The sequence below is a fragment of the Pocillopora verrucosa genome, chromosome 13, assembly GCF_036669915.1.
Source record: "Pocillopora verrucosa isolate sample1 chromosome 13, ASM3666991v2, whole genome shotgun sequence".
Lineage (NCBI taxonomy): Eukaryota > Metazoa > Cnidaria > Anthozoa > Scleractinia > Pocilloporidae > Pocillopora > Pocillopora verrucosa.
Genome location: NC_089324.1, coordinates 2,169,685 through 2,185,332, shown reverse-complemented (window position 1 = coordinate 2,185,332; position 15,648 = coordinate 2,169,685). Strand labels below are relative to the sequence as shown.

Sequence of the window (15,648 nt, the reverse complement as noted above, 5' to 3'; positions counted from 1 at the left end):
TTACTTATTGAATGCGCTTATTCTTAAAGGCCCATTTTCAACCTTGATGCCACGCGCGCCGCGACCCAATTTCCTGTAACACGAAATTCCCAGATCACTGTAAACCTTCTAAAATCGTCTTTCTCAAGAGCCATCCTGGACATATAGTCAACTGTTTTACGGTAAATACATTCGCCGTTCGTCATTTTACAGTTTCCTTACAGTATTTTGGATTTTGTCCGGAAGAATCCGAAGAAAATTCTCCTGGTGTCACGCTTGGATCTCTTCGCACTCTGTGTACAAGGTCAGCGAAACGGACGACGTTAGAATTTTTTCACTTTCTAGAAGCGCTTGAGGATTGTAAATGAAGGTAGAATATTTTCCAATGAAAAATTGGTATATTTCAGAGAGAAATATGGGGTTGTTTGAGGACCGTGTCCCGCCGTGTCATTGAAAAGTTAAGTGTCAAGCGTTTGAATGGCTTCGTACTTTGTAAACAGGGATAGCAAAAAACATCAATTTCGAAATTTTAGGCTGCCTGGAAGCGCTTGAGGATTTTAAATAAAGGTAGAATGTTTTCGTATAAATATTTTTAGGATTTCGAAGAGAAATATGGAAAAATATCGGACTGCCGGACGTTTAATTATTTTAAGTTTAGTCACTTCACTGCAGGAATGTCAGCGACACTGACAGTTTGCGTTACGATTCTTATTTGCTGCTTTGCATGCACAACAACCTCGACCACTCTTCCGCGCGCAAGCTCCCGGCTCTCCACAGGCAGAAACCTGCAACTGACTCTTGGTCCTATTTAATAAGGATAGTAAACTTCAATTTAAAAAAATTGATGAATGGATGAAAACGTGGTGGATCAACATTTTCGCCTTCTTCGAAATACTTGCAAGGATTTTCGTGTTCCTCTTTAGCAACAACCAATCCATAAGCGTTTACTGCCTCGGAATCTACAAAATCAATGGATTTATCTGATTCCATGCCGGATTAAAACGTATAGAATTGTTTTAACTAGAATTACTTTGACAAGCTCTTCAAATTCATCGGAGAAAACGCACGAGGTATTTTGAGACAACGTAACAAGGTAAAAATAACTGACCAATCAGAGGCGCTATTTAAACAAAAGGGGTGGTTCAAAACAAAAACAAACGATTGCGTTGCATCGAGGTTGGAAATGGGCTAGAACTTACGTGATCTAAGAGCAATGACAAACACTCTTACCTGGATAATACATCTATACTCCAGTAATATAATATTCATTTGTCGTATTTCAATAATCGTCGGTCAGGATTTATATAAGCAACATCATTTCAATGGTAGCCTCATTTCACGTAGTGCGCGCAGCAGCCGAACTTATCCTTCGTGGAGATAAGGCCACTGTCCTGGGGGGGATCTGTTCCCAGAGAAAAAAAAGATGTATTTGCAACCCTGGTCCAGACAAAAATTGTGAAAATAGGTACCCAATTCCAGACAGTTATCCACTCATAGACAATCAGTTTCTTAGACAATCACTTTCTTCTTTTAAACCGTTTATGATTTGTGATTAATCAGAATTCTGGGAAAAGGCGACCCTGTTCCAGAGTCAAATCTAATGCAAAAGATACCCTCTTCCAGAGAAAAAGGGTGATTTCTATACCCTGTTTCAGAGACAGAGAGGCAAAAAGCATACCCTGTTGAGCGGCACATATCCGTCAAGCCCATATATGGCTCCCCAGGCTCCTGTCCCAACCAACCCGGTGTTGCAGGAGAACTGAAACCCAAAATCAAGTAATTTTTTTCAACATAGCTTGTTCAATTATGCACTAAAAACGATGTTACGTCCTTCTTTTCCGCTTAAACTGAAGAAAATTTTCCATGCAAAAACGAAAGTTTTTCGTTATATTTGGGTCGATGTGCTGTCGTGGTACGGCGACTCAGAACACACATGTCAGCGGTTCCTCTCAAAGTTGATGACGTAAGTTATGGGGAAGACAGTGAACCAAGCGTAAACATGGCAGGAGAGGCGATGTGGCGTTATGAGCGGGCTTTGAAACGACAATGCGAGGAAAGAAATTGATCGGAGTGCTTCTGCTATCCAAAACTTAGTAATCAAAGCATTTGAGGATTGTGTAAGTGCAATATCGCATCGCTGGCGTAACTCGATAATGTCGCTGAAACGCAATGAAACGATCGAATGTGCAACAAGTTTTGTAATGTAATTTAAGCAGTAAATGTTTTCGTGGTAGTGTCTTGACGAACATTTTGTGTAGAGTGTGTTAAATACAATTGGTTGAACCTTTCATTATATTCTCCAGGTTCTATTTCGTTGTTAAGAATCGCTTTGCAAGGTGTTGGTACTCCAAAAGTTAATCAATTAAAATCAAGATCTGGGTCCTTGAACTTAACAACCTCAATCTTATTTTAAGAATGCCAGGCGTTGAACTGAAAATTGTTTTCAGTGTCTGAGTATTGTTTTAAGATTTGTTGAAATCGCCAAGCATTTTAATTATGGATGCTTCAATTAATTCTTATTTTAAGAGATTTGGTTATTGATTTAAAGATTAGGAATTCAATTTAAACTCAGACCGGCCCTATTCCTTTCCTGGTCGAATAGTGAGGTTTTGACAAAAATTATTTGCCGAGGTCTTAAAAATACTAATCATCAAAATTAATTGCATCAGACAGAGTGAACTCCGAGCCACTTATCAGAGCATAAATTATTTTATTTTTGACTATCTATTGAACGGTTAAATACATTACAAACACAAAGGCTGTTCCCACATTGTCACTATGAATGACACTAAAACAACTAAAACGTTGTGTCAAAATCCTGTTATTAATTTCAAATTATATTACTATCAAATATGATTTGACTCAGAACTTGTGTTGAAAATATTGTAACTAAACTGAAACAGTATTATAAACCAAGTCACTACAGAAAGGGACTCCTCTCATATAAAAGTGAACTACCAAGGGTGAAATCTAAAATGACCAAATGCACTGTTACTGTTATCCTAGCCTAGAACCTTTCAAGATTTGAAATTGTAATTGAAATGACAGAAACTACTTGTTAGAGAAGAATACCTCTGATGCAATATAGGGGTGGAAATGAATTCAAGTGACACACTGAAAATGAGATTCTATCCTGTACGTTCTGGGCTCCTTTCAAACTGTTAAGCCCCTGTGTCATCAATTTTATATGAGAGCAGCCCCTATGAGGAAAGTTACATGTCATATGTGAACACTCTAACTCCAAGTTAACACAAAAATTATACTTTCGTGATAGTTGAAAGTTATGTATCAATAATTAATATTCAATGATCCACTTAAACTGTTTCTTTACTTAGCAAACCATGTAAATAACAGCCAAAGTTATATTTAACCATCAAAGTCGATTTTCACATTCCATTCAACTGTCTACATTACGCTGTTTACATTTTTTTTCTCACTCGGTAGTCAACTTTTTATTTCAGTCTTTTTTTTAAATTCCAGTTGCCTGCACCGATAACTTGAAAATTCTTAATGAATGTGTTCAAAAGGCAATATCTTGATGTCTCCACTTTGCAACTTGAAAAGTTTAGTAACTCCGACCGTTATAATTGAGAGAGTATCAGAAATAAACGAATTTTTGCCGGAAGGATGGCTAAAGTTTTAAAAAAAACAAGTAGGAGACTAACAAGGAGTCTGAGTCTTGAATAATTTATTAGTTTAAACAATTCTTAAACAAAACAAAGCGTATGGACCTGACTAAGATGCAAAATTTCAGCTTGGTCGTTGAATAAGAAAGATCTCTTATCATCAGTATTGGAGAAAGAGCCAGGCTTAAAGACGAAGAAAATTTTGAAATTCTATACCTCGAACTTGCTTTCAATAAATATTCTAAAAGGAATTTGTTAAGTATTGGATCACTTTATTGGCAAGCCAACGATCCAATTGGAAAGTATCATTTTCAACAAAACTTCAAACTGTCCAACTCGAACTGCTGAAATAATTCCTCATTTATGGCAGTTTATATTAGGTTTTCCCACTCGGTACTCAACTTTTCAATCTTTTTTATAACCCCAGTGTTGCATGTGCTGATAACTTGAAAATTCTTAATGAATATGTTCAGAAAGCAATATCTTGATGCAACTTGAAAAGTTAATTAGTAACTCCGGCCGGTATAATTTAGTCGGTATCAGAAATAAACGAATTTTTTGCCGGAAGGATCGCAAAGGTTTTTAAACACAAGTAGGAGACTAAAAAAGAGTCCGTGTCCGGCTTGAATAATTGATTAGTTTGAACAATTCTTAAACAAAGCGTATGGACATGGTTTGAGGCTACCTTGGTTCAAAGATTTAATGAATGCAACCGAGAAGTTACAATTTACAGACCCAACGTTTCGACACTCCTGTCTAGCGCCTTCATCAGGGGTGATCTAAAAACTGCAACAAGAGGTCCTTTTATACGTTCACTAATTAGCTGTCTTTCTTCTGACGAGGCGTAAAGAGGCGTTAGGAAGTAAGCCGCCATCATCACGATTTAAAGGAGCGTGGGCGAAGTTAATATGCCAGGCTTCCAAAAAAGGCGCTGGCGTAACGCCGATTAGTGGTGATAATTCTAGACTTATCCCATGCAATTGTATGGTTTGTTGGGCATGTGTGCTCCGATGAAGCTGAATTTTCCTTTTTGAAAAAGAAAACCGCTTTTTTGATGCTCTTTCAAACGTGTAACAAACTGACGTTTGGTCTGTCCGATATAATCGTTATCACAGTCATTGCAATGAATAGAATAAATAGCGTCGGTTCGTTGTTCTTTCGTAACAGGATCCTTAGGTTTAAAAAAAAATATGCCCCAAAGTCTGAAAAGGTTCTTGAGCAACTTAAACGTTGCGGCTATTCAAAATTCTCTTGATGGGTTCCGTAACACCCTGAGAGCGTATGGACCTGACTAACATGTAAAGTTGTGTCATGCAGGAACGCAGATAATTTTGTAAAAATTAAACGAACTATTTCGGTATCTTTCCAAGTTCTATGCCTTGCCTTACTGGAAACTCCAACTCGAAAATCCGGCTCGAAATCCGACTCAAAATCCTAACTCGAAGGAGTGTTTATTCAAAAGTAGAATTTCGAGTTCGTATTACGCCCTATCAACAATCGGTTTTCGATTGCTGTTCAAGTGACTGCTCGATAAAGGAGGATAAACTCCAAATCCTAACTCGTTAACAGCTCCTAACTAACAATCCTAACTGATACAGCTCTAACCAGTCTTTCTTCATTACTCATTTGATATTGCATTTCCAGACCAGAATGCAAATCAAGCAAATGATAAAAATCCGCAATTATCGAATGACAAATATAATATTTTGGTATTGAACAATCATCCGTTTTCCTCAAATTTGAGGTCCAGTTTGGTAAATACATATGATTTTTCTGTGCTTGCAATTCTTAAAAAATAAACTAATGAAAGTAAAGTCAAATTACAAACATAGAATCATGTATGTTGATCGTGAACGCACGAGAAACCAGTCTACGGATTGAAAAGAAGTTTAGGGCAAGTTTTAGCCCAGAAGATTATTTGCCTTTTCCTTTTCAGGGAACGTTTTTTTCCCAAAACATGCGTCAAGCAAATGTGAGTATTTTCAAAGTCACTTTTGACCTGTTTCTTTCTTGGAAGGTGTCATACCATATTACGTATTACGTATTACGTAATACGTAATACGTATTACGTAATACGTAATACGTATTACGGCGAATCACTCAGAACTTTTTCCATAGTCATAGAAAGCCGCAGAAATGTTAACGTGAGGTTCGACTGATTGAAAATTTCACATGGTGATTAATTTTATTATCCATTATTCTCCTGGGTAATTCCTCATCAGGCAGGTACAACAACAGGATAATAGTACCCAATGTGAATAAGTTCCTTTCCACCTGTTAATAAGGTCGGACAGCACTTGCGTTGTTATCAAATGCAAGAGCTGCACTAACATTCAGACAAGAATCGCCAGCAAACAAACATTTTCGGAGAAAACGGTGGGAAATAATTTTATTTGTGCTTAGTTGTAGAGTATTTCGTTTACACATAGAGCTATGTAAGAATGGCATGGCCACGCAAAGGTATTTTCTGGTAAATGAAAGAAAAGGAAAATGAAAACTGTTGGTGTCTCGATGAAACCCAGAAACTAAGTCAAAAAGTCGGACGACTTTATTTCTAGCAACAAGAGGCTTAATTACTGTGGTAAGAGAGTAAATTATGATGGAGAAGATATTAGCTTAGTCGGGTGATTTCATACAAAATTATAACATAGCTAGCAGAGCCGCGCAATCAAATTCAGTATACGAAAGCGTGCTCAAAATCCCGATAGTGCACGGTGATAGCGTGAGCAAATCGCTTCGCCAGAAATTTTTTTTCGCGCGAGCGGCCATTATTAGCGCCGGGAAAAATAATATGTTTCGCGACAATAATGGATACAAACAGAGACTCGGCCCACCAGTCCCAAAACGAAGACAATTTCCGACCTTTTCCCTTGGGCTTGAGTTCTTAAATGAGGCAGAAAAAGAGAAAAACAACGGAAAAGGAGACTCGGCATCAGCGCCGTCACGATTCGCTTCACTGTCCGAGGGTGAAATGCAACAAATTTTGACAGAAAGACACTCTGGTAAAACCAAACAAATGACAAACTGAATTTTGCATTTAAACTGCTGTGAAATAAAACTCGAGCTTTTAACAAAAAATTTGAAATAAAACCAATTCCTATTTTGCTTAATATTTCGCTTACCACGAACAATTACTTCTGATATTGTTGTCCGTTTTTCGCGTCGGATTTGATGCACAATTCCACCGGCTATGTCATAAAACAATTGTTTCATGCTTTTAGCTGCGCACTATCGAGTTATGGAGTACGTGGGATGGTGGGATGTGCGCTATCGAGTTATGGAGCACTCAAGAAGCTAGAGTTGCCCTCGGCTCTTGCCTCGGCAACTCTTACGCTTCTTTCGTGCTCTCCAAACTTCCCACGTGCTCCATAACTCGATAGTGCACGCTAAAATATGAACCAATTGTTAAGCAGCGGTCCCTTTCACTTTTTTTTTAATTTTATTTTTCACTTTCATCTATGTCTGCCGCCTTCGCCAAACCTTGCATAGTTTTGCGAGAAAAGTTAAAACGTGAAGAAAGATGTGAAATTCGTTTCACAAGTGCTGGAAAGCCACTTCAAGAACTCAAATCCCAGCATATTCTGAAAAAGAGCACGTCAATTGATAAACTAAGTATTGTATTGCTCCCACGAAGCGACTATACTCGAAACTTCAGGTTTTCCAAACCTCGCTACGGTGGTTTTCGCTTCCTTTATAAACTCATGGTTGATTATTAACCAAGTTTTTCGTTTTTCTCGACGATGCAGCAGCGTAAACAGATCTTTCAGAGACTGGCAAGCTCGCTGTCTAACGCCAAGCTTACATACAAGCACTCCTCTTGATTTGAAATTCTATACCTCGAACTTCCTTTCCATAAATATTCCAAAAGGAATTTGTTAGATATTGGATCACTTTAATGGCAAGCCAACAATCAAATTGGAAAATATAATTTTCAACAAAACTTTATACTGTCCAACTCGAACAGCTGAAAATTTTTCATGCGTTATGCTAAACTCTCTACGTTGAGTTTTGCTGAAAAATTCCTCATTTATGGCAGGTTATATTAGATTTTCTCACTCCATCCTCAACTTTTTGTTGTAATCTTTTGGAACCCCAGTTGCATGCACTGATAACTTGAAAATGAATGAAAGAATTGTGTTCCTAAAGTAATACCTAAATGTCCCCACTTTTCAACTTAAAATGTTTAGTAACTCCGGCCGTTATAATTGTGTGAGTGTCAGAAATAAAACGAGTTTTTGCCGGAAGGATCGTAAAAGTTTTCAAAAACAAGTAGGAGACTAACAAGGAATCCGAGTCTTGAATAATTGATTAGTATGAACAATTCTTAAACGAAACAAAGCGTATGGACCTGACTAATATTAAAAATTATGTCATGCAGGACCGAAGATAATTTTGTGGCCCGCAAAAATTAAACGAAGTATTCCGGCATTTTTTCAAGTTCTATGCCTTGCCTTACAGGAATCTCCAACTCGAAAATCCAGCTCGAAATCCGACTCAAAATCCTAACTCGAAGGAGTGTTTACTCAAAAGCAGAACTTCGAGTTCGTATTACGACCTTCAGTCGCCAACAATCGGTTTTCGATCGCTGTTCAAGTGACTCCTCGATAACGGAGAAACTCCAATCCTAACTCGTTAACAGCTCATTCAGTTGCTAACTATCCTAACTGATACAGCTCTAACCAGCCTTTCTCCATTATTCATTTAATATTGCATTTTCAGACCACAATGCAAATCTAGCTAATGGAAAAAACCGCAATTATCGAATGACAAAATACGTTTTAAAATTAAACAATTATCCGTTTTCCTCAAATTTGAGGTCTAGTTTGGTAAATATATATATGATATTTCTGTGTTTGTAATCCTTAAAAAATAAAAAAATGAAAGTAAAGTCAAATTAAAAACATAGAAACATGCATGTTGATCGTGAACTCACGAAAACCCAGCATCCAGATTAAAAAGAAGTTTAGGGCAAGTTTTAGCCCAGAAGATTGTTTGCCTTTTCCTTTTCAGGGAAATTTTTTTCCCCAAAACATGTTTCCAGCAAATGTGAGTATTTTCAAAGTCACTTTTGACCTGTTTCTTTATTGGAAGGTGCCAGACGAATCACTCAGAACTTTTTCCACAGTCCTAAAAGGCTGCAGAAATGTTAGCGTGAGGTTTTTTGACTGATTGAAAATTTCAGAATGTGATTAATTTTAAAAGCCATTATTCTCCTGGGTAATTCCTCATTAGGCAGGTACAAAAGCAGGATAATAGTACCCAATGTGCATAAGTTCTTTCCCACCTGTTAATAAGGTCGTTGTTATCACATGCAAGAGCTACACTAACATACAGACAAGAACCGCCAGCAAAGAAACATTTTCGGAGAAAACGGTGGGAAATAATTTTGTTTGTGCTTAGTTGTAGAGTATTTCGTTCACAGATAGAGCTATGTAAGAATGGCATGGCTTTGCAAAGGTATTTTCTGATAAAGAAAAAAAAAAGGAAAATGAAAACTGTGGGTGTCTCGATGAAACCCAGAAATTATGTCCAAAAATTGGACAATTTATTTCTGGCAACAAGAGGCTTAATTACTGTAGTAAGAGAGTAAAATAGAATGGAGGAGATATTGGATTAGCCAAGAGAGAAACGTGAAGAAAGATGTGAAATTCGTTTCACAAGTGCTAAAAAGCTTCTGCAAGGACTCAAATCCCAGCATAGTTGTGACCCTCCACGGGATTTCAGGGAATAAGGTGAACGCACGCACACGGTACACTCGTACGCTTAACCAGAGAACTAGCTTTTAGCACGTTAGGTGCGTGTTAGTTACTTGCCTCATTAACTTCGCAGCCATTGTCTTGCTTCGCACCGTAGAAGCAAAGGAGCGTGTTAAGATCTTGCTCGCAACTTTGCACGATACAACACATTGACCGTGCCAATTTTATAACACGCCTCTTAAAGTTAAAGCTGCTTTCGATTTGTACTTGGAGCGGGGAATCTGTTGCTAAAGGATTCACAAAGATTCGGTACTGGGCTTATGAGGGACCTTAAGCAAGCCACGACGGCGACGGCAACGAGGACATGGAAAAACAAAAGATCTAATTGGTAGAACAGTAGCTCAGCACGTGCGTTTTAAAAGTTTGTACATTTCTTGACCGTCCTATGCAAAACAACAACGTGAAATCATCACAATTTTTGTTGTCTGCGAACCGAAACCGCGACAGTAAATTATTTTAATTTCCATTTGGAACACAGCGCTTCTTTTATACGTTCTGCGGAAGTTGAGGTGTGGCACCGTATGAGACGGTAAACACCTGCAGCCATTTTTGAAATTCTAACTAAAGGCAGAGGTTAATTTTTTAATCGAATTCCTTCTTGGCGTCGCCGTCCTGACCGCTTAAGACCCTTATAAACTGCGTGAAGCAATAAGGATTTATAATTTACAAAGTAAGAATTAAGTTTTAAAAAGTAATGTGTTCAAACTGAGCTCCTCTGGACCTTGTGAAACACGTCGTGCTCATTGAATTCCTTGTGAAAATCCTGAGGGAAAGAGCCATGATTTGCCGTGAATGTTTTCAGTACAACTTTCGGATAGGACAAAAGATCCTCTTCATTTTCGCTTATATTCTGTAAGTAATATACTTTACAAACACTACTCTCACAATTTTAAGAAGCTGACAAACACAAGTGAGAAAGTGAGCTGGGTTGTACAAGATAAGCTAACGTGTCAAGGAAACAAAATGATTCTTTCATGCCATTATCGTGCGAGCGTTTTATAACGTGTCGTATGCGTGCGTTCACCTTATTCCCTGAAATCCCGTGGAGGATTACATATTCTAAAAAAGGACTCGTTGATTGATAAACTAAGCATTGTCTTGCTCCCACGAAGCGACTATACTCGAAACGTCAGTTTTTCAAACTTCGCTATGGTGGTTTTCGCTTCCTTTATAAACTCATGGTTGATTACTGGCTGATTACTAGTTATAAACTCATGGTTGATTTCGTTCTATGCCTTGCCTTACTGGAAACTCCAACTCGAAAATCCAGCTCGAAATCCGACTCAAAATCCTAACTCGAAGGAATTTTTGCTCAGAAGTAAAATTTCGACTTCGTACTACGACCTTCAGTCGCCAATAATCGGTTTTCAAACGCTGTTCAATTGACCGCTCAATAACGGAGAAACTCCAAATCTTAACTCGTTAACAGCTCCGAACTAACTATCCTAACTGATACAGCTCTATCCAGCCTTTCTCCATTATTCATTTGATATTGCATTTCCTGATTAGAATGCAAATAAAGCTAAATATAAAAACCGCAATTACTGAATGACAAAATACGTTTTGGGATTGAACAAAAAAGCGTTTTCCTCGAATTTGAGGTCTAGTTTGGAAAATAGACATGACTCTTCTCTGCTTTCAATTCTTAAAAAATAAACTGATGAAAATAAAGTCATATGACAAAGATAGAAGCATGCATGTTGATCGTGAACTCACGAAAACCCAGTCTAAAACGAAACTTAGGGCAAGTTTTACCTAGAAGATTATTTGCCTTTTTTCTTTTCAGGGAACGTTTTTTCCCAAAACATGCGTCGAGAGGAAATGGCCAAAAAGGTCTTGTACGTAGCAGGGCTGTTGATCGAGAGCCTTTTCTTATGCTGTACAGCTACACAGCAATTGGAGGCTACGGGCCAGCCGGAAGTTTCCAAATTTGGTATGATGCTTCAACGCCACATCTTCAAGAGGATCACGGGGGCCGGTCTTTCAGATGTGTGCTTGCGGGGATGCTATGCTGACGTCAGATGTCAAAGTTTCAACTACGTCTTTACGCAAGACATTTGTGAGCTGAGTAACCGAACCAAGGAGGCCAGACCAGAGGATTATGTTCCGAACCCTGAGAGATTTTACTTTAAGCGAGATTACAAAAGAGGTTTTTACACTTTTAACTGTCTTCTTCCCTTTAAAGACATTTTCAGAGCACAAAAACTCAACCCCAAATTGAGGAATTGTCTCACATCACCTCCGTTCTTGCCCTAAGTCAAGTGGCCCCTAATATGCGTGTCCTCGCCTCCAAGACGAACATCAAGTCTTGCTTGCTTAGAGTGCTATGCTAATAGCTGCTTTTTTTCCTTCTAGTCCCTCTCGGTTCCATTCCTGAGCTGCCTGCGGAGACTTGCAAGGAAATCAAAATGAGCGAAGGAGGACAAGCAGTCAGCGGCAAATACTGGTTTCACTCGATTGTACCCGAGAAGACTGCTCTGGCTCCTTGTGACATGAAAACCGAAGGTGAATTCAAGTGTTTATTAATTCACATATTCTACAGACAAAAATCGGTTTACTACGAACAAAAACGTTAATAGAGATGTCATGGTTAGACTGCAACCCCCTGCCCCCCCCCCCAAAAAAAAAATCGTATTATTCGTAGAGGGAAATGAAAGAATAAAGCAAACCGAAATAAAATTTAAAAAGTGAGATATCTGACAGAAACAAAGCTTTGAAGGAATGCTATAATCTCTCTTAAACTGATCGATTTGAGAACAGGTAAAATAGAATTGAAAATTTTCTTTCTTGCCACAGAGATAATCATTAAATAGCAATCCGTTACCGTTAAGAAATTTAACGAATAGGGAAGGGGAAATTTTGCTTCCTGAACGGGTCGTACATAATAAAATTTTGGCTCCCGCTGGAAGCAATTGGTCTGATGAATCCACGAACGAGTAATAATTCAGCTAATTCCCTCTTTTGCTTTTAAACCGACCGCAAACTATTTGGTTTTCTCAGACGTGGACGAGTGTAATTCAACAATTCCCGTGTGTGACGTCAACGCCGAGTGCGCGAACACCATCGGTTCTCACAGTTGCTCGTGCAATGCGGGTTTCACTGGAAACGGAAAAAAGTGTGTCGGTAAGTTAGTGAAATGACTTTCGTTATTGCCTGAAGCAATTTCATTTTAAAACAAAGCAAAACCAAAACAATCCCGGCTTAATTTGGACACTCGATTAAAAAAATTACTTTAATTTAATGACCGGTTGGAATTATACCCCACACCATGTTACGTTCAATTGCTCATACGGTGAGACGCTTTCGCCAATAACCGTCATTTTCAATCGACTCTTCCCCTTGAGTTCAAACCATTTATTTTTTATGCATTCTTTCAGATGTCGACGAATGTGCCAATAAATCGGATGACTGTGGCGCCAATGCCTACTGCAACAATACCATTGGTTCCTATCGATGCACCTGCAATCCCTGGTACCAAGGAAACGGAAAAAGCTGCTATTTTCGTGAGTTTAACTAACTTTGAGATACGAGTGACCTCAGTTTGTTATGATACTCGCATTTCGCATTCTCTATCTTTCTCTATCGTCATATGAAGCTTATAATTTTGGATATTAGTTCTCGAATACATATAATTTTTTAACATCAGTCGTTCCTGAATCGGGACCAAGATGGAACTCGTCCTAACAACGGGCTACATTATGACCCTTTACTCCCTAGCATCAGTACAGATATTCTCCTCACTGTTCTCTATACATACCGTATGGTACTGCCAAGGGGAATTTACTTAACAATCAAGAGCTTCATAACTTGGTGATTATTTCCTTTATTCTCATAATCCTGATGTTTTGTTCGGCTGTAATATACGGTAAGGAGAAATTAAATGTTAATCCTTCTTATGGGTTAAAGGGTTAACTAAAGAATACGTCCGCTTAGCGCCTAACTGACCACTCCCTCCCCCCCCCCCCCCTCCCTCATCCCTCCTCATAAAAGAAACATTATCATTGATCTTTAAAGTCTGTTGCTCACAACTATGTCGAACTTTCTATCTTGGTCAGCCTTAATTCTTCTTTTTTCATTATTATCACGTTTTTATCTCGTGGTTTCCTTTAATTCTAAGAAAGCATTGATTAGTGCAAATGAAGAGGTGAGATATCATTACGTGTACTGGGTTTAGAAATCTGGAATGTCACCCAAACACGCTTTCATCGTGTAAACACGTCTGAAAGGGATACAACGTTTCCATAAGTGCACCTCCCGGTTCTCACTGGGTCGGAAAGGCAAGTTGTGCCTCAAATCGATGTGCGTCACACAACAGTTGTCACGCTGTAATTCGTAAAAACGAAAAAGCAAGTTGTAGACATTACCACCAACAAGATGACGAATGCAACATGACGCCAAAACTTCAAGGTAGGGCAATCCTTACCTTTTCTCTCTTTTTTCGGTTTTTCATATAGGTGGCCTTAATAATTCCGTTATTCTTACCAGCCTCGACTACAACAACTACACAGGTAAGCTGCTTTCCTACCTAGAGCCAGTCCTCCTGAGTTCAGAGTGGAGCAGGTTTGTGAAGTGTTGGCACGCTAAGACAGACGGCTGGGCGGCATCGACATTCCACAGCAACTGTGATGGAAGGGGACCCACAGTGACAATCATCAAAGTGAACGATTCCATATTTGGTGGATACACTGACATATCATGGAGCAGTAAGTATATCTCGGCCATCAAGTTCTTTTTTTCAGTGCAAGGTTTGAAGGATTTAGAAGGACAAAGAATTAACCTTGGAAGGATTTGATCTAGCCTGGTGTCTAAAACAGAAAAAAAAAATGTCTCCTGAAGCTCGTTTCTCGTAACGCCACGAACCCAAAGCCATATCTAGTTATTCGAGTCGATCCATTTTGTTTCGTCTCATGATATTCTCGTCGTTTGAATTTCAAAACTATCCATAACTCGACCTTGAATGTAAAAAGGGCAAAAAAAGCAGCTTTTTATGGCTGGTCCCTGATCGTATACCTGTCTAATCTTTGGGTGCATTTTTGCATTTCCTTTTTAATCAACATTTTAGGTTCCTGTTTTTGGTCTTACGCCACCAAAGCCTTTTTATTCTCATTTAACAACATCAAAGGATACAATCCTGTGAAGCTGACACAATACCGAAACCAGCAACACGCAATGTACACATGTTCCTCATACGGACCCACTTTTGGCTCGGGATTTGACATCAAAATACATGACGACGCTGTAAACAATCAACATTCTTATACTTTATGCGGTGGGACGTACTCCAACCCCAAGGATTATTTAGCAGGAAATTGTGGATTTTTCACAGGAAGTTATTATTTTATTCCATCTGACATTGAAGTTTTCTTCGAAATAGGTAAGTTATTGTACAGAAACACTTAAAACCCTGTCGTAAATATACGATGAATTCATACGTAAACTCTTATCCTTGGCAACAGCCAGGGATTCTAAAAGCGCATGCGCTGAACTATATACAGCAGGGAAATACTATTCAGATTATTGTGGCAGCAGTGGTAACTGAATTGCATCTTAGTTCCAGGATATCAATGCACATCAACTAAATCAAGGAACAAATTGATCTAGATGCCATGTTTTGCCATGAAATTGAATCGCTAAGTCGGGCCGAATCAAACAGTTCAAACCAACTGAACTGAACTTTTGGTTTTTAGTTTTCGTTTCTCAGTTTTACATGCACTTGAGAAAATGTGCTCCCGTGGAATTTAGTTGTTGTCTTTACATTAAAAATTCACGGAGAAATATTAAGTTTTAATGAGATCACATGGTTCGCACCTCGCGCTGTGAATAAGAAGGTGTGGGTCTCGACTCTTCGTTGAAAACTCCCACGGTTGTGAAAGAAGAAATAATATCTTTCTTTATTCTAGAACGTCTGTTATTGTAATTTCATTCTAGTTTCTTTTACGCACACAGGTGGCCTTGGTGCATCTGATATTCTTGGAAGCCTGGACCCCAATAAATACTTGGGAAAGCTGATCTCCTTTTTAGACCCAGTTCTTCCCACTCCATCCCATGGTAACTTTTTTAGGTGTTGGCACGCTAAGACTGACGGCTGGGCGGCATCGACATTCCACAGCAACTGCGGTGGGAGGGGACCTACAGTGACAATCATCAAAGTGAACGATTACATATTTGGTGGATATACTGATGTGTCCTGGAGCGGAGGCAGGCATATCAAATTATTTAAGAGGGGACAAGACAAGTTTATAGGATCAACTATCATTCCCTTTGGGATTTAAGGGGGAGGGGGGAGG

The 15,648-nt window shown here is 38.8% G+C and overlaps 1 protein-coding gene across 2 annotated transcripts; it reads left to right on the top strand.

Moving 5' to 3' along the window:
• Positions 1–5,921: 5,921 nt before the first annotated feature.
• Positions 5,922–15,646, top strand: LOC131773683 (uncharacterized). 2 transcript variants are annotated; one of them, XM_066160534.1, is made up of 8 exons: positions 5,922–5,981; positions 11,148–11,510; positions 11,717–11,866; positions 12,362–12,484; positions 12,739–12,864; positions 13,816–14,064; positions 14,424–14,735; positions 15,308–15,646. In XM_066160534.1, the coding sequence occupies exons 2-8, from the start codon at positions 11,168–11,170 to the stop codon at positions 15,631–15,633; spliced, it is 1,629 nt and encodes a 542-aa protein (XP_066016631.1). In that variant the 5' UTR covers positions 5,922–5,981; positions 11,148–11,167; the 3' UTR covers positions 15,634–15,646. The 2 variants fall into 2 exon arrangements, with proteins under 2 accessions (XP_066016631.1, XP_066016630.1); XM_066160533.1 differs by lacking the exon at positions 5,922–5,981 and adding an exon at positions 8,907–8,978.
• Positions 15,647–15,648: the final 2 nt, after the last annotated feature.

Excerpts from the sequence above, each read along its gene's own strand:
- LOC131773683 (XM_066160534.1), top strand. The coding sequence starts at position 11,168 with ATGCGTCGAGAGGAAATGGCCAAAAAGGTCTTGTACGTAGCAGGGCTG. Across the intron at positions 12,485-12,738 it reads AAACGGAAAAAAGTGTGTCG|ATGTCGACGAATGTGCCAAT; the intron begins GTAAGTTAGTGA and ends GCATTCTTTCAG. Across the intron at positions 12,865-13,815 it reads CGGAAAAAGCTGCTATTTTC|GTGGCCTTAATAATTCCGTT; the intron begins GTGAGTTTAACT and ends TTTTTCATATAG.